The sequence below is a fragment of the Amblyomma mixtum genome, chromosome 2 (genome assembly GCF_055824585.1).
Source record: "Amblyomma mixtum isolate Tamu chromosome 2, ASM5582458v1, whole genome shotgun sequence".
NCBI lineage: Eukaryota > Metazoa > Arthropoda > Arachnida > Ixodida > Ixodidae > Amblyomma > Amblyomma mixtum.
The window spans coordinates 316348602-316375805 of NC_143013.1; the positions used below are offsets into that span (position 1 = coordinate 316348602).

Here is a 27204-nt window from a genome sequence, read left to right on the forward strand (position 1 = left end):
GCCAGGGGCGGTGGTGCGCTCAGCCAAAAGGGTTAAAGCAGCCCCGCTTCCACGCTTTGGGGCACATCTGCGAAATGCCGCGCCCGGGCGCGCGCCGTCCCGCCGTTTTCAAACCACGCCATCGTTAGCTCTACAAATGGGCGACCTGTTGCAGGCATGCAGCGGCACCGGCGAGCATGTGTTTCGAGCCGCCTTGAGATGGGTGTCTGTTTCTTTGATCTCTAGACAGATAGCGACACGGTGGCAGACAGTGCACAGGGCATCTTGTTTTTGCCTTCGTTACGCCGGCCACCGATGACCTCTTCAGGAGGGAAGGACAAATCAGCCGTGTCCACCCCGCTTTGTCGGGCTGCTCAGGGGCAAGCGGGCGATGAGTTGGCGCCGCCGCTCGCTGTCTCCTCCGATCCACGGGAGAGCGCAGTTCGGTAGAAGCGCCGCTTTCAGAATCTTCGGCAAAGGGGATTAGCTGCTTTTGTTCACGGCGACGCAGTCTCTAGAGGCGCCCCCACACCAGCGTTCCTTGCGTCTTCTCCGAAAACCAGCGCCTTTGGTCAACGCAGCCCGATGGCGCCTGCCTGGCTCGCCTGTCACCTCTGGCTGGGTCTCAAATCACAACAGCGCCCATGTACTTTGCGATGTCAGTGCATGGTAAAGAGACCCAGGTGGTCGACATTATCCGGAACTCTGTACTACTCCGTCCCTCATAGCCTGAGTCGTTTTGGGGCTCTGAACCCCATAAAAACACACAAAACAATTTTTCCGACCGGAGTGGCGAGTGTCCCTTCCCCTCGGAAGTCGCGCGGAAGTAAGCCCTTGCACGTGTGCGCGCCGCTGTGTTTGTGCTTCGGTGTTTTTAGTGGCCGGTTGTCAACGAAGCTGAAAACAACCGAGACAGCGGACGAGAAAACGACGAGCGGCGAGCAGTGTGTGTGCGGTTGCTCGACTGTGCGGATGCGCGAGCAAGATGGAGCGAGGTGTATGAAGCTGCGAGCGTGCACTTTTCTTGTAAATAAGTTTTCGTTGTATATATAGTCATCTTTTGTTTTCAACGTACGCGTTCAACCGTTTTTCCAATCAATGTGTATGATGAGTGTGCACCGAGAGCGTGTAATGAAGCACAGAAATGAATTTATCACCCGCGTAATCACGCAATTCGCCCAGAAAAATCCGAGGCGCCTACAGTTGCTGTTCAAGGAAGACTGACTGAGTGACTGTAGTTGCGTGTTTGTGACCATATTGTGCTGTGTGCTGGTCATCAATCCGGGTGAGTCGAGAACCCGTATGAAGCAAGACTGAGCACTCTTCTCCACGAAGTGACAGTATCTTTTTGCATTTTTTATTAATTTTGATTGTTTCTTCGTTGATAAACTCCAATGTATCTCTCCTAGCCACGCTTTAATTTTGTAATTTTTCTTTCATGTGTGTATTTAACTTATTTTTTATTTATATATAAATAAATAAATAAATTTACTCCGCAAATAGTGCCTTTTTGCTACGAACATACCCCCCCCCCCCCCCCTCCGGCGCCAACAACCAATGGGGCCCCCCCCTGCAAAAAATTCTGCGGACGCCCTTGTTTACCTGTAGCCCATATATATTTGAATCCTTGAATATTGCGGCAATCTCAAAAAGTGGTGCAGTTGCCCTTTACATAATTCGTCCAATTTAACAGCGCTTTCTATCAATTTGCCAGTTGTTTAAATACAGTTTTTAATCCTGCACTTGTAACCTTACACCGTCCTCCTGTTTTTGAGCCACCCATCTTCCAATCGCTTTTTTCTAACTTCTACCGTAGATTTATTTGCATGACCCATTGTTATCTCTAAACTATCTAAACGCTAAAAACTCTCTAATCTCTAAAAAGAAAACACAGAGTGACTGTGCCTGCATCGACATCCGGATGGATGTCATCAAATTCTAAAATAAGATGCTCAATTGTTTCAACAGATTTACCACACACTGCACATGAGTCATCATTTTGGTTAAATTTCTTTTTGTAGCTGCGCGTTCTAAGACAGCTTGATCTTGCTTCAAAGAGTAGAACACTCCCTCGTGAGTTATCGCAGAACGATTCCTTCCTGATCTGCCTTTTCCAATCACTATATAGTTCTGCAGTCTGCTTCTTTTCCATTGAACTAATCCAGTTTTTACCTTCTGCGTTCTTTACCTGACGCTTAAAACTCTTTATTTCTCTGTCCTAGTTTCCTGCATACTTACTGGTTCGTTTTCTAGCCCTTTTCCGCCACTGTGAGTCAACGCTCCTTCTGTATAAGTATTTCAATGTCTTAGCTGCCCACCCGTTATTGTTCAATTTCCTCAGGCGTTCTTCATATAGTATTTTACTCTTAGCTTCCCGTGCTTCGCACGATGCCCAGCCCATATCCCGCTGTACTGCCTTATTTGTGGTTTTGCCGTAGGCACCCAGTGGTAATCTAGTCTCGGCTGAACTTCTGTCGCCAGTCACAAAGACGCATTCCCAAAAGTAAGCATTGACACCATTATTCCTTTCCAAATACCTCTCAGTACTTCATACTTGTGATCCCATGATGTCGTAAGTTTAATTTTCGCGGCATTTCTTTACATTTTTGCCCTAGCAGTCTGTTCGTAAAAAAGCTGTATAAATCTGTTCTTTATTTACCGATACCACTAGATATGTGTATTCGACCAGTCTAGTTATTTCATGCCCTTGTATCGTAAGCACCCGATGAGTTGAATCGTTGAAAATCATAAGACCTAACTTAATTGCGCTAAATATGAAGCCTAAAGCATTTCCTTCGTCTCCATCAGAATTAATCACAGTCTTTAAACCTCCCAGGCTATCAGCTAATAGTAAAATATCGTCTGCATACATTAAACCCAGAAGCCGCCGCTCTACGACCTTTTGCCTAATCTGTACGATTGATTAAAACCTAGATTATTCTCTTGTAGACTCCTTTCATATTTATCATATAACCCATGAACAGAAGGGATGATAGAAGACAACCCTGCCTTAATCCTCTGGTACCTCGACAGTTGTACTTTTTACCCCTTCCCATGTAATTACAGCTTTATTGTTTCGGTATATTTCCTGTAGTAAATCAATCACATCATGACCGATACCTTCATCTTTCAGTATGTTCCGCAAGAGTTCCCTGTTCACATTGTCGTATGTACTGTTTATGTCCAGGAAGGCTACATACAGCGGTCTATTAATTTCTACCCATGAATGCATTTTTAATTTTACCGCTCGCATTGCCAGCTTGCATGTAGCAGGTGTTATCGTAATCGGTCTGAAGGATCTTATCAAGACAGTGAGCAGAGGCAGTGGAGGAAGAGCCGAAATAAATTCAGTTGATAGTCCGACGTCGTCCTGTGTGCTTCTGTGTCTGCGTATGTCCACTGGTTTTACTTGCTTCAAGGGTTCTATGCTCTGCCTATCGCCTTTCCCTTCAAAATCAAATTCATTCCACTTTGTCGCCAGCTGTCCGGAATTTGCTTATTTGTTGTGGCTCTTTCCATTGCTTTTAACCACGTTTCCTTGCTTCTTTGACCAGGTTCATAAATCAGTTTGATTGGAATTTTCTCTGCCCCTGCAGGTGTGCTCAGCGCCACGCGACCTGTGGTGGCAGTCACACAAACTGGAAGCGTTTGTCCCTGGGCTCCGCGCTCGTCAAGGAAAGCAGAAAGACCGGGCGAGAAATATTCAAGGACGAAAACAAGAATTGTGGAGGCGTGTATGGTCCCCCCGCAATGTCATCAAAATTTCAAACTCGTTCCCCTGAGCGCAGGCAACATAGCTGTCTTTCCGGTAGCTCTTTGCCTGCGCCTCATATCTGCCCCGCATGTCCGTATAAAAAAAAATTAACAAATACTAATGTAGCTGAGAAGAAGGAAGGCGCGAACCGGTTGTACCACGGCCAGAGATAAGAGCCACGAACCAGATCATACTGGTGGTAGTTGTGGCCATTAAGTATTTGGTACCATTTCTTGCAGTGATGTTGACTGGAATGGACCAGCCACCCAGACACCCCCCAGGCCCTGTGTTAGCACAAACCAAGGAAGTCGACGTCGGTCGAGTGAGCGAAGGGCTGGGGGAGAAGCGCTATGAGCGAACATGGGCGAGTAGGACAGCATTCGAAGACTAGCGGATGTCAGCTCTACAAGCGGCAGAAATTGCAACTACAGAGGAAGCAGTAGGCAAGGAGCGAAGGAGAGCCAGAGGTAAGCAGAAGACAAAACAGAGGGATCGAGAGGAAATGGGGCAGGAAAGAAGAAAAAGCAGCGCCGGCAAGGATCTCGGCGCATTGTACGAATGTGGAAACAAACAGGCGTTGAATTAACGAGCAAACAGGAAGAAGCGAGGGCAAATAAAAGAGAAGCCGACCACCTTACAGGCGGTCTCGGAGGCGGAGTAATGCTGGAGCTGGCAATACTCGAAAACTGGAAGGTGGGAGGGGCATCCCTGGGTGGTTTTGCTCCTAGTACAGATTAATACCAGACTCACCTCGGCGGGCCTCGCTCATGAGGCAACACGCAGCCGCGATACTGAACAATTTATTTTTTATTTATTTCAAATACCCTCATGGTCCTGCGGGAATTATTGACGGGAGAGAATTCGTTCACATATTTTGCTATTTTGCGAGAGGCGTTGACAAGATGTGCGATAATGAGAAAACCTTTTTTCTTCGTCCATTCCTGCATTTCTTAGAACCCCTCGTCGTTGTTTGTTGCTTACAACTTACGACGGCCTGTGCCATGAGTCGCATATTTTACTGTCAACAAAGCGCGCGCCACACCACATTCAGGAGCACTTTCACAGCGTAATGCCAAGGCAATGAAATCGTCCTGCAAAACCCATGAACTTCGAGCATTTCGTCATTAATCGTCGCTACACTGCAGAAATATGAAAAAAAAGAAAGAATGCTTTAGATGTAGTGAGAAAACTGCAACTCCTGCCTAATTAACATCAGCAAATTATGATAACTGATAAATGCCCAAAAAGCTGGAACACTGCACAGACAACTCAGGCGCATTCAATACATAAATAGCTAATTTCTAAATTGTTTCCACCATACATCAGTACAGCAGTAAGCCACTTGAAATTTTAGTTTTGTCCTTCTGATAGGGTTAGCTCCTGGAAAGAATATCTCCAGCGAGCCTCCCCTATCTTTGCCAGATGACACCTCGACTCTGCTTCGATAAATATGTTGGGAAATGAGGCTTACGTAACACTTTGTTACAAATTGATATACTTTTGTAAACGTAAACTACTCGCATTTTTAGAATTCGATTTTACGTGGTGCGCCGAACATTCAACATTAACCGTACTTTTGTGCCATGGCTGTAGCCGCTGGTATACGGGTTCACGGCGTCACTAGCTAAAAACTACTCACATTGCAGGAATTTAAACTGAACCGTAATAGTCCCGAAACTGTTCGTCGCCCAGCGTGCGTAGGCGCGCCGAAAGCTCACTGCGCACTGCGCGGAACTAGCGGCACCTGACCCGTGTCAAATACTTCCGGCTGCTTTCGCGGGCGTGATCCCGTGGACGGGTGGTCGGTCGTGCCTACCACGCACGTGAAACTGTGTCACAAAGGAGCTCTTATCTTCGCCCCATACGCTACACGAAGGTTGGCCGCCGAGATTACGAGTCGCGGCTGTGATCAGATAACGACCGCGGCGTTAGGTGCGGTTTTTACGGCTGTGTCCCGCATACTAAACACGCAAGATCGCAAGCGATATCACCTGTCGCAATGTCATTAGTGCATGATGTACGCGCGGCCTTTTTTTTTTTTTACTTTGGTGCCATTCGCTTTCGCGATAAAGCCCAAATTCCAGCCAAGTACTCCCGCGCACTCCCCCTTTTTAGCTGTCCCTTGCGCGTGCGGTCTAATAGCGCATCAACTTCAAGGGCACTGAGAACATACTTCGCTGCAAGAAGGGGCCGTACACTAAATGAGTAAGGACTGTGGCCAGGTGGTGCTTTTATCTCTGATATGCTTAACGCTATGTGGGACTGACATGCATAAAACGTAGGCCTAAAGCACTCCCTCAATCCAGATTTATTTTTCTATTTTAATTATTTCCCCCCATCAAAGCGTGTAATGCCGACAACTTCGGGTGCGGGTTGGCGCATAAAGATATTCGATCAACGCTTAATTAAGTGGGTAACAGAGAACGCGACATAGGAGCTTACAAGGACCAAGGACGCAATGCGCATTGAAAATAAAGCCGGACCAGAGAGCAAGCGGAATTACTGAATAAAAATAACAAATTTGTGCGCAAGAAAAGACATGATAACAATGGAGTGACAGTTTGCAATAGCAAATTCATGAAATTTACTTTCATTTCAAAAAGTTATGGTCGCCCTTTGTGGATTATTTGATCACAGCCTGATCCTTGGCCGATCCTCCACAGTGGTATAATAAATTATCGAGAAGAATAACAAGAACACTGCGTTGCCACTCTTCACTGGACAACTGGACGTGGCAGTAAAATGCAGCAACGTAAGAAAAGCTGACGGCGGACGCAGAAGACAATGAACCGCATTTGTAGGAAGAAAGGTTCACGGAAGCAACGATCAAGGTAATCGAATCGATATCCTTTCGCAAAATGCTGGCGGAAGAGCCTACACAAGTCCACTGTACCGTAAATTAAACTATAATTAACCGTAGTGAGAAAAAGAAAAGGTAAAAATAAGAGTGTTCGGCGGGATGCTATTAATAAAAGCACGCTATAACGAGTTATGGCTCCAGACTGCTCGATACAGAAAAAATACAAATGAAAAAGAGACTCATAAGCGCTACGCTCTGTAACCTGTGTTCGATTAAGCGTTTAGTTTGTGAGCTTTATTCTGTTTTAGGCTTCAGAAAAATCGACATTAGTCCCAATTTAGTTTCTGAGCACCGCAAAAAGGAGCAGAACGAACATCAGACTAATTGATGACGCGCGACACGCGATTGGGGTTGAGGAAGTCTTGTACAAGCGCCTATATTTTTTTTCGTTATCATGGGGTTAAGAAATGTTGAAACATACGGCATGCCGAAAACATGAAAAAAGTGACTAAGTTGACGCAACAGAAGCTGTTACCTTATATGCATTCCTCGTCACAGCCCAGCATAGTATTTCGGTGTGAGTCACCGAGGGTGGGACGCTCGGCGACTGGTGTCGTGCATTTAGCAGTATAGGCAAAGCGAGGGCGCTGTTTATGGATATCTCTGCACGCAATTTATAGGGAAAAAACGGAGCTGCACGATAACCTGGAGTTATGCACTACGCGCGCCTCCCGTAGCGTTTGCTGCCGCGGAAATTGTGCGGTATTTACTCGCGGTCGCAAAAATGTCTGATAACGGCGAGCATAAACTAAGGCGAGGTGCTACGACATTTCCTTTCTGCTGTTTTTCCCTGTTTCGCGCAGTACTGCAGGTATTTACGGCGACCACCTGCTGTCGTGGTCTGCTAGGGATGGTGGCGCAAGCCCTGCAAGCAATCGCACGCTTTGTGCTTATATGCGCATGAATTCCTGAGAAAACAAAGTGGAATCAGCGCAGGACTGCCGCGGCAAGAAACGCTGTCGATGTCGCTCTGAACGCACACGCCTTTTAAGGTTTGATTTGTTTAGCTAAAATTAGGCTGTGCGAAAACAGGGTGATGGGCTGCGCTCTATTTCGTGCAGTAATGAGCTAATTTTTTTTTTTAAGCGAAAGCTTTACTACTTGCACTTTCAAGCCTTTGCCGTGCGAGGGCGGTGCACATGAAATGACCTTTCGCATGACCTCTGTGTGACGTCACGCCGAAGAGCTGGGCGACCATCTCGCGCCGTCTGCGAGTAGTGGCGGTGCCACCACCGGCGGCCTTAGATTAGATTGGATTTGATTGGATTGGATTAGATTACATTAGCTTAGATTGCATTAGATTAAATTACATTAGCTTAGATTACATCACATTGGATTGGATTGGATTGGATTGTATAACCGATGCTTCACCACAAGTCCAACCACAAGCACCACCACCAGCTACACTACCAGCTGAACCATGGCGTAGGTATGGATATTGCTTTCGCAATTACCGGGCTTAACCAAGCTAAGCCACAGCGAATTTTTTTTTTTTTTTTACCGGATGTGTTGAGAAAATCAAAAAAGAGTGCCAGCATAGCAGGGGACAAAGTTAGGTCGGAAAAGTGGGGGCGATCATTATTTTCTTCCATGAATGCATTGTTGGGATATTAGGGGTACGTGTGCGCCTAAAATCGACGATTTCTCTCTGCTTCGATAATATCTGTTCAACGGCAGAGCCCTTCCGCGCGGGCTTTGGTCACGCTGCGGTGTCTGCGGGCAGGAATACACACGTGACTGTTTTGTCTTCGGTTTATCTTATCGGCGAGTGATTCCTCTCGAGTGCCTTTCTCGCTCCGACAACACGAGGCTAATGAAAACTGGGCCGCTTGTACAAACACGTCTCGCTGATTAGGCCGGAAATAGCGGCCGCCGCCGCTTGTTCCCGAGAGTTCGGCTCTTCATACTGGTGAACAGCGCAAAAAAGGCCGGACAACGGCTCTTCGCCTCGCAGCTTGGACTATGAACGAAGAGCACCCACCGCGACGAAGCGAGAAATAATAATAATTAAATTATTCACGATAACTTTACATCGAACTCAGCATAACAGTAGGTTAGAATGCGTATGAGAACATATGGTTGCGTTGACTTCAGTGTTATTGGCGAACGCCATGTCCGATATGTAAACATGTACTAAAGGTCAAAATAACTGACGGGCGATCATGCGATAAATCTTCGTAGAAGTATTGCCTTCACATCTCACTTCTACATTTTCGCGTTTGCAATGATCGTCGTCCGAACTACGTCTTTGAATATGATTTACGCTGCTGCTTGTGCGTCTGGTGGGTGAAGGCCTTCTGGAGAGTGGAAATGGATGGCTGGGTTCTACTGTTAACACGGAAGGCAAGAAAGAATATGAATAGGCCTTCATCCACCAGACGCCCAAATATCAGCGGAAATCATATTCAAAGAAAGAAAGGAAAGAAGACAGAAAGAAAGAAGGAAAGAAAGAAAGAGAGAAAGAAAGAAAGGAAGAGAGAAAGAAAGAAAGAAAGGAAAAACAAAGAAAGAAAGAAAGAAAGAAAGAAGGAGAAAAGAAAGAAAGGAAGAAAGAAAGAAAGAAAGAAAGGAAGGAAAAAAGAAAGAAAGGAAGGAAGAAAGAAAGAAAGAAAGAAAGAAAGAAAGAAAGAAAGAAAGAAGGAGAGAAAGAGAGAAAGAAAGAAAGAAAGAAACAAAGAGAGAGAAAGAAAGAAAGAAAGAAAGGAAGAAAGAAAGAAAGAAAGAAAGAAAGAAAGAAAGAAAGAAAGAAAGAAAGAAAGAAAGAAAGAAAGAAGAAAGAAAGAAAGAAAGAAAGAAAGAAAGAAAGAAAGAAAGAAAGAAAGAAAGAAAGAAAGAAAGATGAGTTCAGTGGGCTGTGGAAGTTAGCAAGACGCAATATCGTGTCCAAAAATGAAGAACGAGGGTAGGAATGTGGCTTATGTAGCAGCAGTGAAATGTACGGAACCGTAACCCGCTGCAGGGCAAACAAGGCGGATTTCCAGAAAGCAACGAGCGCACGATCCCCACAATAATAATTAACGATGCATTTTCTTTCTTTTCATTTCTCTCTCTATGTGCTGTACACTGAATTGAGAATGGCGTTACAGAACTTCGCCACGACACAGCAGCTGAGGTTGCAGAACGAAATATTTTACAACCAGCCCTATAAACTCATAAACTTTACCAGCCTGCGTTCTCTGTTTGCACCAGCAAGCCAGAATTCACGATGGAATGAATCTAGAGTCTTACGTTGTAGCACGTCCACAAAAATTAAGTAGCCGCTTCAGAACGTAAAACTTTTCGTACCTTTGCTGTAACATCTAGGCGGCGACTGGCGGCCGCCGCAGTCGCGGCGAGCAGACATTCCTTCGTTGCTCTACACCCCCGTGAACTAAAAATATACGTTATGGTCTGCGTAATCCATGTTCTGAAGAAACGTGCACGTGACCTGCGCCTGCGCTGGCCCATTACTTGAAGAAAAAAGTACTTTCCACGCATGTACGGCGGGCTGTAAACGTCGCAGCAGTAAAAGAGATGGATAGATGGACAGATGCTAGAAGTGTACCTTTTAAAACCGAGGGGGCAGGCTCCACGGTGTTCAGCATTCTTTTAATATATATATTCCCTAACCAGTCGATCAAACTCATGGTGCCATATAGAAATTACAGATATATATATTTTTTTTTAAATACACACTCTACTGACTTCTACGATATACCGGTTTTGAGCCCCGAACTGTTATCTTTAGGGACTTCTCTGCTTTTCGGCTAGAAATCATCCGCCCCGTCTTTCCTAACGTTTGCAGCAATAGCATTCCCATACCCTTCGTTACCTGTAAATCCTAGAGCGTCGGGGATAGAGACTGTGCCTGCGTTGATATCTCGATAGATGCACCCTATTACAACGGCGCGGATCTCAGGCATGCCCACCGCGATTTCGGAGTGGATATATGGCGGTCAGCTCCTGGACACGGTAGGAAACGCGGTCACTACGACCACGTTTCGATAGAGGCCAAATACAAAACGCATATGTGCTGAGACTTTGGTCGACGGTACAGAACCACCATTGGCTGAAACAAATCCGAAGCACTCAGCTACGGCGTGCATCATGCGCTGCCCCGGCTAAGAGGCACGCAAAAAGAAATTACTGATTAAAACATCCATTCCAAGTAACTTGTCCCAGTGCTTATTAATTACGCCTCGCCAGCCAACAAGCGTGCATCTTCCGACAGCGAGTAATGCTTGCTGTGAAATATTGCGGATCCTTTTCTCGTATTTGATTGCTTTCTCGCTACATTGATAAACTGAGTAAACATTCATGATATACGGCACAAATTTAAGACCGCTAAAGTTATTCGGACGGCTGCAGAATACAAGACCCGCATACTAGCCACTCCTATTACCAAGTTCCAGGGTGGGCGGCCTAATTATATAATTCGAGGCAAACCTGCCTCCACAGGACTTCGATTCGCCTACAGCGCCCCGAACCAATTTGCAGCCCTGTGCAGTGCAGTCTTTCTCAAAGCGTGTGATATCTCCTACTGAACCAAAACATTACAAATCAGAAAAACGGTAAATGACCTAAACCGATGGTTGCTTGCCCGTGAACTGTGGGACTACTCTAGAACTCCCATGAGAGACATGTACCGTTGTCGTGGCATACATTTTGTGCCATTCTTTCATGCACGCATAACAGCGGCGGCAGGCACTTGAAGCCGCAATTGCGCGCTCTGTCGATAATCGACCAGCGCTTGGATAAAGGATCGAGGCACGCTCATAGAGGCCTAGGGCGCAACGACCGACCACTCGGCCGCCCTTTCGATCTGTGCAGTGCCAGCATGACGAAAGTCAGTAAACTCAGGTATACGAACTCCAAGCCACATGAGTGGTGGAGGGCTTAAGTACAGGGGCGGCATATGTATACACGCCACTCCAACTCGTCCATCATAATCATGCGCAATCCATCTCACTCTCCTGTTCCGCTCTCTCTCTCCGCGCCACTCGCTCACGCCTCGCCGCCACTGCGTGCACCGATTGTGGGACTAACACCTCGGGCTTTTAAGAGCGAGAAAGTTTTTAGCTATTATCGCTGGAATTCTCCCTCGAACTTTGTCCCCACACTTGCTTCGAACCCGAAGTCGAAATACTTAGCCGAAAATTCAATCGGAATTTGCTTCGAACTTCGCTTTCAAACTTCTATATCATAACCTGGCTGCATGAAAGGATCAGCTCACGCGGGTTACGAGTCGGTATAAGTTCACTGACACTGTACACCTAAAGGTCGCGCGGACATGTCGCCTATGTTCACCCCATCTTTTTTTCCGAAGGATGTGGAGGTATATGTCAGGGCACACAATTTGTCGTTGAGTGACCGTGGGACCATTATGCTTTACGGGAGCTGCCACCAGCATCTCTAAGCGTACCGGTAGTCAAGGGCCTGCCAATTTTGTTGCAACCTTTACCGAGATGCCAGGAATTCTGGGCAGAGGTTATGTGTGACCGCACCGCAATTTACAACATTGCATGCTTCAGAACTGTCGTCGTTGAAACTCTCCACATGTCAGTGTGTTCGAGCGCAAAAATACGCTAAGAAAAACGCGAAAAGAAGGCAGAAACGAACAGGAAACGCTCCGAAACTCCTCGCCCCCCTCCGGCTCAGGTCACTTGTTTAGCTCAGTCATGACGTCATAACCTATACAGCTACCAATGTTCGAAGAGCAAAGAACGGACCGGGAAAGGAATCGTTACAATACACGAGTTTTCGGGTACGACATATAACGACTTCGGTGTACGTATAAACAGAATCTGCGTGTACACGAATGAAAGTACCTCAAGCAACCGTCGCTGAGAAGCCAAGCAACGAAACCAATAACCACTGTTCTAACCACAGACTGTAGCCTTTCAGTACGGCGTCCCTCATAGTCTGAGTCGCTTTGGGACGTCAAGCCCCAATAAACCAATACACCAAACTATATTCCAAGGTAGCATTGCTGCCTTCAGTGTCAGCATACTGTGGAAACCCAGCGTAGAACGAGGGGGACTCAGAGATATACGGTCGCTAAACGCAAAACTATGACACGGTTGCTGCTGCGATTCCTTTTGATCCCAGTATTAGGACCGTGTCTTCTCGCAGTCGGAAAATTCATTGTTTCACCTAGCGCTATACATTCCTTGCGTGCCAATATCACTGATGTGCGATGGTTGCGAAGCAGACAATGAAGATTATCATTTCGCCACTCTTTATCAATACGTCGCTGTTTATACGCGCCTTTGCCATGATATATGTGTCATATTTCCATTTCACAAGGCAATTCAGGTAGGGTTCCGACAAAGCTGCACACCCAGATTTAGGAAGTGCACAATCACCACGTTGAGAATTGAAATTATTTCGCGCTGCTGTTCAGAAGTTATAAAGGAGTCTTCAATGACGCGTGCGGCTTAGAAATTATTAAGACATTTACAAAACCAACCAGAACAAAGAAATGGCATATTGGATTCACGACAACGTGGTCGCCATTACGGTAGAGTTGTAAACGCAGCTCCCGCTTACATAATCGCCTTTAAAAGTGGGGGCTTACGGTCGAATCTACCCACGCGCAATCAGAATTTATAGCATGGAGTTAACTTGGGGAAGGAATGCTATAGCCTTGTTGCGTTATGTAAGGTGCTTCGTGTGAGAAGAATGCGTGTAGCTAAGGTAAATAAAACAGACAGCATGAACAGCTGCGTGCTCTAAGTTTATCGCCTTCAAGATGGAGCTGTCGTCGCCTGCGGAAATGGCCTGCTCCAGTGTCCTGCGGGAATTAAGGTGTGTCTACATGCTGCACCTGCCGCTTGTAGTTGTAACTGAGTCACAGGTGTGCCGCTGTCGTGTTCATTTCTCAGGTATGAATGTAGACAACACTACCAATCCTTCTCATGACACTAACCACCACCTCACACACCATACTACAGATTCAGCTAACATCAAATGCGATCCGCTTGCACGAAGCAGCCACCGAGTAGGCCATATAGGCACTTCGAGCAGGCAATGAACGTTTGTTTGTGCGGTCTTCTACTGAGAGAAGCGGCCTAATAGACACTAGTAATCATTTTACGTTTCCTCTTCGACGTCCGAAAATAATAAAATATCATGGGCGTTACCACTTGAAATTGCTCGCAATTTCGAACAACCGAAATAGTCTTGCACTTGGCTCTTTCGCCTTTGATAACTTCGTTAGAAGTATTGGTGTCGCACCTGTTTCCTTGTGTTTCGTGGCAGCTAATTTGACTGAATGGGCACCGCCAGCTCATTCCCCGTTGGAATGGGGAGAAGGCGTACCTGGAAATACGGTGCAGCTGTCGTCGTCCTCGTATAGCGTGTACGCACTGCCGTTCCGTGAGCGCCGTCCAAGCGGTGTGCCGGTCAGGTCCTGCGTGACAAACCGGGGGAAGAAGAGGGAAAAAAAAACCAGTCAGCTCCCAGGAAGTTAAACCGAAAGGCGGTCAAGGCAGTTCAAATCTAAACCAATCCATGCCAGTATTGTTTACCAGATTAAATTTGGCATGCTCTCGAGAACTAAATTTATTATATGTTAAAACAAATTAAAGTGATGTGCGCCTGTTCATCCAGTGGTCCACGAAGTAAAAAGCTTGCGAATGATTCGGTTCAGTTGCAGATTATTGCTTAGAGATTATTGCAATCCTCACGAATGACCACGCTGATAATCACGTCAATAAACAAAAGAGAAAAAACCCGAACATGCAATAATCAGATCATCATCATCATCAGCCTGACTACGCCCACTGCAGGGCAAATGCCTCTCCCATGTCTCTCCCATTAACCCTGTCCTTCGCCAGCTGTGGCCACCGTATCCCCGCAAACTTCTTAATCTCGTATACGCCCACCTAACTTTCTGCGGCCCCCCTGCTACGCTTGCCATCTCTTGGAATCCACTCCGTTACCCTTAAGTACCAGCGGTTATCTTGCCTTCGCATTACAAGCCGTGCTCCAGCCCATTTCTTCCCCTTGATTTCGACTAGGATGTCATTAACCCGCGTTTGTTCCCTCACCAACTCCGCCCGCTTCCGGTCCCTTAACGTTACACCTAGCATTTTTCTTTCCATAGCTCGCTGCGTTGTCCTTAACTTAAGCTGAACCCTCTTCGTTAGCCTCCACGTTTCTGCCTCACAGGTGAGCACCGGTGATATACAGCTGTGGTAATCGTTTCACATGAGGGATATTGGTAAAGTGCATTGCATGATCTCAGAGAACCAGTCATAGTCGCTCCACCCCATTCTTATTCTTCTAGTTATTTCCCTCTCGTGATCCGGATCAGCGGTCGCTACCTGCCACAAGTAGACATATTCCCTTACTACTTCCAGCACCTCGCTACCAAGTGCGAACTGCTGCTCCCTTGCTAGACTGTTGAACATTACTGCTGAGCATGATCAGCTATATACCTTTACTAAAATAGGTGCGACTAGGCCAGTACAAATCAATGATGGGACCGGACGACATGTCAATGAGAACTATCGCAGGCAGAGGTCGGATGTTTTCGTTGAGCGCGGTCACAATCTTCGGATGCTATTTTTGCGCCACTACAAGAATAGGTAGTTAGCACGAACGACACGCCTCAACGGAACGATTGAAACTACCGATTCGGTCTAAAGCTTGCGTAAAACAGCTTTTTTTTCCCCTGAAGATGGGAATTCATGCTGTGATCTACGCAGAGTGAGTTCAAAAAATATCTGTGCACTAATGACCTATTTATTTCGCAATTCCATTCTCTCTTTCTGAAACATCAAGTTCAGACGCCAACCTTGGCTGGAGGCTAAACAGTATAAAACCCTGAAGCATCTTTGTTACAAAGTTACTGTGTACTGACGTTTTCACAGACACTGCGGCAGGCGCGAACAATTCACACAGAGACCCAGAAAGGCCATAAGAAAAAGAGAGATGTGGCGAAGCGCGCACGACACAAGTGAAATCAGTTACAGTGATAGCTTTTGTACGAAACGTCCAGTTCCCTCTCGTGTAGATACCGCCAAACAACTCTTTACCGTTGTTCGATGGACAAACTTTTTTTTTTCTCTCTCAATGCTTATCAAAATAGTGCCCTGAACCCTCTGCAGAGTCTACACCTGTGGCCATGTGGCTACAACGCCGAAAAGAGCATCCGCAAAATAAAAACGAGAGAACATCACTGTACGACAGTGAAACCTATTCGGAGATGAGTTCGTTCCTGTAAAAATTTGAAGCGGCTGGCAACCGCACCCTGGTCGAATATATACAACTTGTTTTCTTTTAATCTCGCCTAGTTCTCAGTCGTTTTACGATTTGAAACGTTCCAAGCAATATCACTTGCGCCGCGAATTTGTTTTACTGTTTTACACGGAAGACAATGATGATAGACAAAAAAGCGAGGACATTTTTTTTTTTTTGCTTTTTCCCGTAAAGTGCATTGGTTTCGAACCGAAGTACGAAGCAACGAAATCTGTTTCTTTTTTTTTTTTTTTTCATCCAGGACGTCCACAGCTGCGGCAAAGACTGTCTGTGTCGTTTTTAGGGAGGCAAAGCAAAACGCTTACGAAAGGATCTATCGGCTGTTCCCGACAAGGCGGCGAAATTTAATTCTCCTATTGCGTTCGTGTCGGTCAAATCGACGTCCTTGCTCAATCGTTGGAGTCCTGACCCATCCGACCTATTTTCGAAAATGCGAAACGGCACTTGCGTTACATAAGAAAATAGCGCCATCCCACCCGCATAATTTTTGTTAGTGATTGATATATGAATCGACTGGGAACAAATTAGGGCAAAAAAGTTTGTATTGGAAAGCGCAGCCTGGAAACGTAAATAACTTATAAAAGAAACGATTTTTATCGGACTAATTCCAAAGGAGAAGGAATGAGTAAAAATAATGCAGAAGGACGGCCCAATCATTTTTCTTACACTATAATGTGTGGGGACGCCTTCGTCCCCTGCGTTCGCTTTCCCTCAACGCACCCCACTGTTGTTAGCTGCCCCCCCGAAAAGCACTCCTCTCGGTTCGGTTACTGTAACTAACAAGGGAGGGCGCTCGCGTCGCAGCGACACCAGCGCCACGGATGGCGTTTTGCTGCGCGCTCGCGGGGAGCGACGGGGTCTCTTCTGCTCGGCATCGGGAAGCGAGCAGACGTTTCGCTCGCAGCTTCGCTCTTCGTCGACGGGCGCCTCTTGGCCGGAACTTACTCCCGCCGAGCCCGACCCGCTCGACCTCGGAGTTTATCCCTTTGCCCTACCGTGGGCGGACGTTCGCTCGTAGCCGTGCTGGTGAGTCGGACATCCTAGATTCCTCAGTGAATTTTGTTGCTAGCTGGCGTTATTGTTGTTATAGCAATAAATGCCTTGTTTGTGTCAGCCACTGTGTCGTTCCTTTGTTCCCGCAGAGCACGGCCCGCCGTGGTCGGCGTGCGCTCAGTAGCGTACGCGACCACGGGGTGGGGTCAGCGCGGTTTTGAACCATGTCAGCCGCGCTTAAACGGGGAATACGAGTTTATCTCCCCCATTTAAACCCCACATCTGGCGCCCAACGTGGGGCCTGCTCTTGGAACATTGGACGACAGTCTGTTCGGTTCGAGGAACGCTCTTTGTCCGGACTTGACAAGTGCTAGGCCTAGAGTGAATTTTGATCGCTAGGACCTGCGGCATGCTTTCTTGAGTGCGAGGTGTATTGCGCTGCAGCATGTTTGAACTTTTCGACATGCTCAGCATGTTTTTTTGTGAAGTTTTCTTCCTGGAGTTACTTCAAGAACCACTTGGTCCGCATCGAGGGAGCGCGAGGCCTAGCGCCCGCGGAGTTGCCGAGCCCGAAGCGAGTGAGTACGGAAGCCGCGTGGGTGGTCCGAGTTTTCTGTATATATTTTCTCGCTGTCTCTTTTTCGACTCTGGGAGTCGCGGCTCTGGGAGCCGGGTGGCCTAGGGCCACGGGTGCAGTTACGAGCTCGCTGGTATTGCAGCTCGGCACCGGGCGTTCCGACACCGTCCGATACGGTGGGCGCCGATCGCTCAAGCTGCTTTGTGCAGTGAGCGGGGAGGACCACCCCACAACGCTGATGTCTCCTCGCGGCTGCGCGCACGAAACCCGTTTCGGGTCTTTCTTTTGTTGGGGGTCGTCGACCTTCACTGTGGCAGTGAGGCCTAAGGCTATTCATAGCCGCCTGCACCTTGTCAAAAGTGACACGACCACCAGACCGTGGTATTGAGAGGGGGCGCACTTTGCTGGCCACCCGTTTTTTTTAACCTCGCATGAACCGAGCATTCTCGTTCAACTCAAGAAAGGGCTTTGTTCACTCGAACTTTGCATTGCACAGCCGCCCGACACGTTTTGCTAGCGAGTTGAGCATTTGAGCCACGAGGCCCTTGTGTACGCCGTTTCCCCTCCCGTGACCTACGTTAAAGGCATGCGGAGTGTGTTTCGGAAATTTTACAGATCTGGAGCCACTGCGGCTTGCTGTCCTGTGCACATCGTCTCGCCGCCGCCTGCTGCGACGGAGCGGCCTGTATCCTGTTCGCCGCATCCATCCGGGGCAGCCGTGGCGAGACCAGACAGCAGCCACCTCCGGATGCTGCTGCCCTGGCGACTACTGCGGAATCTTGGCCTGCAGTGGTCAACCGGCCCTCCTCTTCGCGGGCCTGCGGGCACATAGCCCGCGGGCCATGCGAGTCGTCCCAGCGGAGACCTTCACGCCGCCTTCGGAATACCGCGGAAGACTGCGTGCACCCTGTCGGCGTGACCTCCGCTGCACGACCTGCCTCAAGTGCATGAAGACCAGGAGACTCCTCCATAGCATGTAACTTGCAGGCGCGTGGGTCTATTTAAGGTTGGGGGGATGTGGGGACGCCTTCGTCCCCTGCGTTCGCTTTCCCTCAACGCACCCCACTGTTGTTAGCTGCCCCCCCGAAAAGCACTCCTCTCGGTTCGGTTACTGTAACTAACAAGGGAGGGCGCTCGCGTCGCAGCGACACCAGCGCCACGGATGGCGTTTTGCTGCGCGCTCGCGGGGAGCGACGGGGTCTCTTCTGCTCGGCATCGGGAAGCGAGCAGACGTTTCGCTCGCAGCTTCGCTCTTCGTCGACGGGCGCCTCTTGGCCGGAACTTACTCCCGCCGAGCCCGACCCGCTCGACCTCGGAGTTTATCCCTTTGCCCTACCGTGGGCGGACGTTCGCTCGTAGCCGTGCTGGTGAGTCGGACATCCTAGATTCCTCAGTGAATTTTGTTGCTAGCTGGCGTTATTGTTGTTATAGCAATAAATGCCTTGTTTGTGTCAGCCACTGTGTCGTTCCTTTGTTCCCGCAGAGCACGGCCCGCCGTGGTCGGCGTGCGCTCAGTAGCGTACGCGACCACGGGGTGGGGTCAGCGCGGTTTTGAACCATGTCAGCCGCGCTTAAACGGGGAATACGAGTTTATCTCCCCCATTTAAACCCCACAAATGCTATAAAAGTAGACGCGGAGCGCTTAATGTACTCCGAATAATGAAAGGAAACGAATATCGTACATAACAACAAAAATTTTAGTGGTAAGCTCACCAGCTGAGCGCATTTTTCAGAGAAAGCTGTCGTAGCTTTCGTTCAACCATTTCGATGAATGCCATATTCCAACCCTCTCCACCCTGGCTGGATAGAATTGAACGTTAGAGTGGACTGTCTACATGCCCAGCATCACATATCCGTCAGTCATGTGTGAAATAAGAAAAGAACGATTATTCCCTCTTGATAGAGCAAAACAGGCTTGGAGTGGCAAAAGGCGATTTTATCTCTTGTGTAAAGAATCCGTACGGGCAGTAATTTTATGCGCGTTTAGCACCCCTGACAGCTCATTTTGAAAAACCAGGCTTTCTTCGCAGGTGGATCCCTTTTTCCAGCTCTTCGTCGAGGAGGCTTTTGTACGACGGTGAAGAACTTGAGCCTTGTTGTGGGCGAAACGCGATCTCCTATTACGGTGCGCCTGAGAGCTAAGGCTATGCTGGAAGGCTTCACGTCAATACCGCCTGCTTCACACATATGAACTTCCTCCACAGAAGAGCCGTCTTACCTTTTCTTACAACCAACGTGAGATATCGTACAGTGAGAGCAATGGGAGAGGACATACTTTATTATCATGTGGTCAGCCCTTCGAAAGTATATATGGGCGAGAAGGACATATTTGACATACTTTATTATCATGTGGTCAGCCCTTCGAAAGTATATATGGGCGAGAAGGACATATTTGACATACTTTATTATCATGTGGTCAGCCCTTCGAAAGTATATATGGGCGAGAAGGACATATTTTTTTTTCTATGTAGACGAGTGACTCATTCAATGCTTTTGCATGCTGGAGAAAAAACAAAAAATAAATTTGGCTGCTCCAGGATATGAACTTACCGCTGTTTTTCATACGACTCGTACCTGTACACACGCGAGCGAATGCTGATTGCTGCTTCTCCCGCCGCGCTGCCACCGCGTTTGTTAAGCACCGTCCAAATCAATGAGGAGGTAAAAAAATGGAGGGGACACTTAAGCTCCGCCTTAAGGATATGACGAGACAGGGTTACAACGTTAATACCCATATATGCGGAATTGATCATTTTCAACTGTACAGTCATATTTCTCATGCCCCTCCTTGCGCAATGGTGCAGCGGTTAAGGGATGCGCCACTGCCCTGCGATGGTAGGTGCTGCCACCGGTGAGAGATGGTGCGACCAAAGTTGTTCTTCCCGAGCAACCTGTCACGATCAACCATTAATTTAGCTGCACCTGCCAGGGGTTGGTTAGTTTGCTGACAATCCGGTGGGAAGGTCGTGAAGACCCCACAAGGTCACGTGACCTAGCTTGTGCTTCTCCCGGGGGTGGGGGGGGAGGGGGGGGTGGCTGAGCCACCCTACGCCACCCTATTTATCGCTCACAACGCCAACAACGCCAACACCGGATTTTCGGCGTAACGGGGCACGTAACATTTTCTTGAGAGACAAATGCTTGGTAGGTTCAATAGGAGGAACCGATGGTTGCCATCACAATCCGTCCCATGTCAACTAACAATTTCTGGTCGAGTGGACTGTGGCTATGGAGGGTTCCCATCCAGGGCTTATTCCAGCTCGAGAATTCGTACTATGACGACGTCATTTGTCAGCGCTGTATACAACGTAAAGCTTTTATTTGGCATCACTAACTCTTTAGCTACTGCTCGCTTCAATCAGGTTACCGTATCGACATTAACGTAGGCACCACTGTGATGGTCAATCCATATTTGCGGCAGCGGTCCCGCTGGACAGCACGTAAAGTTTATCCTTTTCTTCTCTCGTCTTCTTTCTTTGTGCAATGCGACTTTGTTTTGTTTTTTTAGCAATTGATATATTCACTAATTATAAATTGATTTAAGCCCGTTCTGGCAGGGGCTGGCGCGTGTATTTCTACTTCTGCCTTTGTCACACCGTACTATTTGCCCGAAGCCGATACCGTACTCTGCGCGCACGGGTAACGCCAGCTCCAGCCATCGTGACAGTACCCCCTCCATACCCTCTTCCGTTCCTATACAGGTTTGCTGCTCCCTGTACACATCGATTGCCGGAGATTACAACCGTACACCTCACGAAGCAGCAGTAGCAGCAGCAAGCACACCCTCGAGGCCCGGCTGCCGCGCAAAAGGTGGTCGCCAGCCCGCGCGACCGCACTCGGGGCGATGATTCCCGTGGGAAACGCCCGGCTGCCGCTCGCGACCCCTGCCCGTACGGCGGTCACCAAAAGAGGCGGGCGACAGGTTTCCGGTCACTCGTCGGCGGCGGCCGAGCGTCTTTCGTCCCCGCACCACGGCAACCAAGGCGATGATACCGTTCCCTCCGCAATTAAAGGCGCATCGTTTTTCGTCTCCTATCAGCCTCCGGTTTGTGTATTTGTTTTGCGGTACTGGTTAACCTGACGCCCGGGAGCGTGCGATGGACTCCGATTCTAGGGTGTTTCACACAGTAACACACAGTGTTGCATCTCTGGTGCGTCTAGCTACAGTAAGAACTCCACTTTTACCGCAAAGGTAACAAAGGCGACACCTAGTACGTTCCAGGAGCGTTATGACTGAAGGATCTTGTATACGGCGACAAGTGTGGCTCCGCATTGATTCTTTTTAGTCGTACCCCCCCCCCCCCCCCTCCCCTCCGTTCCTTTTATATGGATGAGCGTTATCACAATCATGCAACATCAATCGCGTACAGGAATCATGTGAGCACCGAAAGGAAGCATCACTAAGTGCAGCCATAGAGGCCCACATTGAATGTCTCTGTTCTTTGCTGACATCATTAAGGAAATCAGCCACCTTTATGCTATTCTTGTTTTAAGAAGGCAACAACAAGCAAGCAAACAAACAGAATTCGAAAATAAGGAAGGAGACGGAAAAAAAGTACACAAGGGTGGAAATTAAAACTTATTTCAGAGCACGACCCCCCTTCTCTGGACATACAAAAAGCGAAGGGAGAGAAACTGAATGAAACTAAATGTTTGAACGCAAGAATTGAAAGTGCGCACTCTGGCAGACATCTGGTTTCAATCATAGACCAATAAAAGACAGAAAAGCCAAGAAATCCTTGTGCACTTAACATTATCATGTTACTGCACATGCACACCTTCGATCATCACTGTACATGATGGGAAGAAAATGATATATGCCACTCTATCACTGCACGTAATCTATCACTGCACGTAATCCATCACTGCAGACGATGCGAAAAATGCTCATCACCTTTCTTCACGTGACTCCCCATCTTCTCATGCACTCAATTTCTGCGCATAAATTTTGCTTTAAAGTGAAAGCTGTTATACAGACCTCTCCTCGACGGATTCACAGCGTATACCGTCAACATCCGATCGCGTGACCAGCGCTGCTCACGTGACCGTGCGGCCGTTTCCATCATTGCGGTAGTTAAGTGTAGATCTTAGCCATTAGCTCAAGACAGACAGCAGTACGGCGACTGCTTTCGCTGAGCTCAGCGCGTTGCGTGGCAGGACAATTTTAGTGCGAAAGAGCACTACTTAATACGGTCCCAAGCAAGAAACTTGTGTGAATATCGGAGTAACTCGGGTAAGTTCGGGCTAGTTCGGAGGAGAGCCGCGCAAGCTGCAGCCAATAAGAGGAAGCACGGGTAAGTTCGGGGGAGTGTCACGCCAGCTGTAGCCAATGGTAGGGTGACCTTGAGGGTGACCTTGGCCAAACCTAGTATAGCAGCAGCTCATGCAGAAATAAAATAAATATTGCTGCAAATGGGTTTCGAGCCCTCGGTAGCGTGAACAGATCAGCTTCACTGGCCATCATTGCACAAGAGCACTACGCTACCGCCGCAGCCGATCACGCCTCGTGTTAAATTGCAACACATCTTTGCCCCGTGCATTGAACAACGCCGTCTTCACAAACTCCCATCTGCGGCTCGAAAAGATCAGACTAGAGCAGCTTAACTTAGATCAGAGCTTAAACCACGAGCCAACCAGTTTAAACACGTGCTCTCGCACGTCTACTCGATTTAACTACGTTTAAACCCTGCCTTTTTTATTTCATTTTCTCTTTTTGGAAAATTGTACACTGATGGCGGGCACAAATGCATGCCCATAACTATTCTCGATTCGCAATTCGGCTATGACCCTGTCGACTTGGCTCTTGACCGCCATTCTACGTTTTTTTTTTTTTTATGTACACGGGAATAAATTCCGTGCCTGTCTGCTTAATCTCCTGCTATTTTTCGTCGCCAGTTCCATGCTGAGTCTGTAGGTTAGTGCACGTCTCTTCTTTGTGCATTTTGAACTACAGCTTGGTGCACGCGTAGACAAACAGAGAAAAAGGCGAGTGTTCCCCTTCCCTCGGACAGAGAAACTCCCGGGTAAGATATCGCACAAGAGAAACAAACCGCCGTGCAAGAGTATACCACGAAGCCCATATTCATAAAACATTTTTCAAGCACTTACTGCCAGACAAAACACGCTTTAGTAATGGTTCTTGCCATAAGAAAGAATATGGCTGAGCAGCATTTCTGTGCGTCTTAATTTCTTGCGATAACAGCTCTGCCTGAGAGTTTGAATGGTTATTCCAAACCGCTTTTAACCAAACCGCATAGCTTTCCATTTTTTGTACCCGACCGGCAAGGCTGAAAACATCTTTCTTCCATAGCGGGAGCGAAGCTAGATATTTCGCATTGGAAGAAGCAGCTATAAATAGTTTTTTTTTTTTTCTTATCGGCTCCGCTTTTGCAAAGCTCGGCGGGCATAGGAGAAAGTAAGACCAATTTGCATGCGCGCTTCCCTAAATGTTTGTGTTCTTGAGTCCCGAGGGAGCAGCATCTTTTCGCAGTGCGCGACGAAAGCCTTCGTACCGTTTTTTCCGGAACAAACGACTCGCCCGTGAATTGTGAATACTTTTCAAATGAGTGAGAGAGAGGGTGAGTGAGTTATTGCTTGAAAGTGTAGACATTTAATGAGCACGCGAGTGGGTGAGTGGTTGCCGATCGAGTGAACAATTCAGGGAGTTATTAAATTAGTGAATGCGTGTATTAGCTCACACAACGTCATTGACATCGGATCATGCCAGACATGTGGCCGGTCGTTAACATGGCCGCACATCTACATCTTTACAAAAATCTTTACAGTTCGCCGCAGCGAACGGGACGCGGACGGGTGCTGTCGACCTCTTCAGTAGACAAAAACAACGAGTCAGTTTAACAGCCATTCTTTTCTTTTCGGACTGCCGTAAAACGCTATGCCTGGGAACGTGCAACACCTGATGAGGGCTATGTGCGATAAGAGGGCATCGCCAGAACTATCACCAAGTGTTGCCTTCGCCGGTTGACAGAGAGAAAGTAACTCTTTCCAGCGGATCAGAATATCCCTATCCATGCTCTACAGCACAGGACCTTTCTGCACCGACTTATACAGCAAACGCTACATCGGAGTGGCTTGATCGCGCTCATTTAAGCTGGTGAACATTATTTCGTCCTCACATCAGCATGCCGCAGTCAAATGCAAGAAGAAGGTCAAGTAATGCACGTAGTCTTGCATCACAGATTTTTCATAAAGGTTGCAAGGAACACTGCGGGGCTCATTTTTAGACAAAGTCAGCTGTATGAGAATGATACCAGCTGTTCATAGTCGCAGAAGCAGATGAACAGGGTATTACTACTAAGAACAACAATAATACACGAGAAATGAGACACTACTAGCAGCACACCAGTAATATGACTCGAGCCGTTACCTTTCTATAGGTCAACCACAGCTACGAAAAAATTCCAAAAACGACTGGCCTATGCCGCAGGTAAATGATGGTGTTTCACTTCGAGACATGAAAAGTAAGAGCGTGAGAAACAGCTCAACGCAATGTTTACGCACAATTCAAACTTCTAAGTTTCCTTATAAGCCATAAATGGCATCGTTAACTGAGGAGGGAAAAAAAAAAGTCGCAGATAGCATTCGAAAGCAACTGTCCTCGGTACACAATTTGCTCGTCATTCATAGACCAACACCAATCTGTGACGTAAGCAAGATGAAGTGGCGCTGCTGTCGCCGGAGTAAAAAGTAGGGGTGGAAAGCAATAATAAGATAAAAATAATAATAATAATAATAATAATAATAATAATAATAATAATAACTTGTTTATTTCGATCAGTTATGGGGGAGACTGCGGATAAATGCCGCTTGACAACAAGCGACTTGACTGAAGCCCGCAGCCTCCCTACAAAGTAGGCTTAGCACCCATAGGAATACATGGAAGCAATAGTTTTTAATGCAGTTTTCTCATTTAAAAGTGCGCCTATGATGTCGTCCCTTCGTGAAAATCAACAAAGTTGATCCTGGAACAAATTTTGAAAGTATACAGTATTATTTCGAAGGCGATACATATTTGACAGAGAGCGGGGATAGAGCGCCTTTGGGGTATGTCCGGCTTCAAAATACAGATTTATTGGGACGCTTTAAAAAGATAGCTTCTAAATGATGCAGCATACTTTCTCAAGAAGAACTCTAGTTTGGGCTAGTTGGTTCATGATTCAACAGGAAAATGGCGCAAAAGACGTGGACAAAAGAGACAAACACGACAGGACCAGCGCCAACTTACAACTGAAAAGCAAAGATCCGGTTTCACGCAACCGTGTGGCAGTAATACCGTATATCCACAAGGTTTCACACAACCTTAAAAAAGTAGCAGGCAGACATAACGTTCAGGTCGCATTCTCAGCCCCCTGCAAACTTTCTAAGCTTTGCGCAATGACTAACGGGAAAAAACAACCGGCTTGTACTGTGAAACATCAAAACAAGTTCACACGGTGCAGGACGCGGGTTGTTTACCAGATTCCATTAAGTTGCGGGCTCAGCTACATTGGCCAAACCGGTCGATGTTTTAATGAGCGAGCCAGCGAGCACTGCCGGAATCTGCGGAATAACGAAGGAAGCTTTCTAGTGGATCATTGCAAAGCCTGCAGGGGTTGCCGTCCGGAGTTCGAGAAAACTATTTTTTTGAGGAGTGGGAAGGACAGATTTGAGAGAGAGGTGGTCGAAGCCTTTTACATCAGGAAAGAAGGGAGCAGATGCGTCAGCAAGCCATCCATTACGCTTAGCAACGAGGAGTACACTTTTCTAGAAAGTTTTCTGTAGGCGCTTCGTTTTGTTTTGTTGTGCACGCTTTCCTTTGGCATTGGTTGCAATTTTCGACGATTTCTTTGACGATGTGCGGTTTTTGCGCAGGTTTTTGTTCTCGTTTTTTACACCTTGACGCTGACCTTGGTCTGAGCTCCGCATTCATCCTTTTTCATGTTTCTTGCTGGTCATCGGTTATCATTCGTATGGCTGCTGGTTGTTCGTTTCCAATTTTTTTCTCGTTTTTATACTTTTGACGCCGACTTTGGTCTCAGCTTCGCGTCCATCTTTTTTCTGGTTGGTCATCGGTTATCTTTCATGTGGCTGCTGGTTTTTGGTTTCCAATTTTTAAGGTTTGCACTCTTCATCCATTTCAACCTTTTTTTACCTTTGACACTGTTTTGGTCTTAACGCTTCATTCTTCACCTTTTTTCCACGTTTCTTGTTGGTCATCTGGTATCACTCATGAGTGTGTATCGTTTTTGGTGTTGAAGAGTTGCTTGGTCATGACCGTTTTAGTGTTGTTTGCTATACTTTTGTTGGGTTTTTTTTAGCCATGATAGTATGTTACGTGGTTGCTATTGCGCTTCATGTGCTAGATATCTTAGAGTTATCTTTTCTACTGCCTGTGCGTGATTACACGGATGCTAGGGCGTGTTGGCCTACATAAAGGCGGGTTTGGTGCGAAATAAAATTCAGTTGTAAGTTGGCGCTGGTCCTGTCGTGTTTGTCTCTTTTGTCCACGTCTTTTGCGCCATTTTCCTGTTGAATCATACTTTCTCACACACTTCTTCTTGAAAGCACTGTGAAACGAGAAATCTATTTCTGAAAGTTTTACTTACATATGTTCCTAGGGGCTGTACTTCCGCCCCGTAGCCCCAGGAAGGAATCACCGCCGCGCGCAAGAAACGCGGTGGTTTTAAACATACACCACCTTCGAAATGACCCTTCGTACTTTCAGGAGCTATTCTAGGGTGAATTTGGTTGTTTCACACGAAGGAATGGCATCATAGGTACAATGTGCAATCGGAAAAC

The 27204-nt window shown here is 47.3% G+C and overlaps 1 protein-coding gene across 1 annotated transcript in view; it reads right to left on the reverse strand.

Annotated features, from left to right (window-relative positions):
- The window catches only part of LOC149365066 (uncharacterized), a 618748-nt gene that overhangs the window by 322081 nt on the left and 269463 nt on the right, over window positions 1-27204 (reverse strand). The window contains exon 4 of the mRNA XM_089568779.1: window positions 13893-13983. Within this exon, the coding sequence (XP_089424905.1) occupies window positions 13893-13983 (91 nt within the window). The remainder of the gene's footprint in view (window positions 1-13892; window positions 13984-27204) is intronic.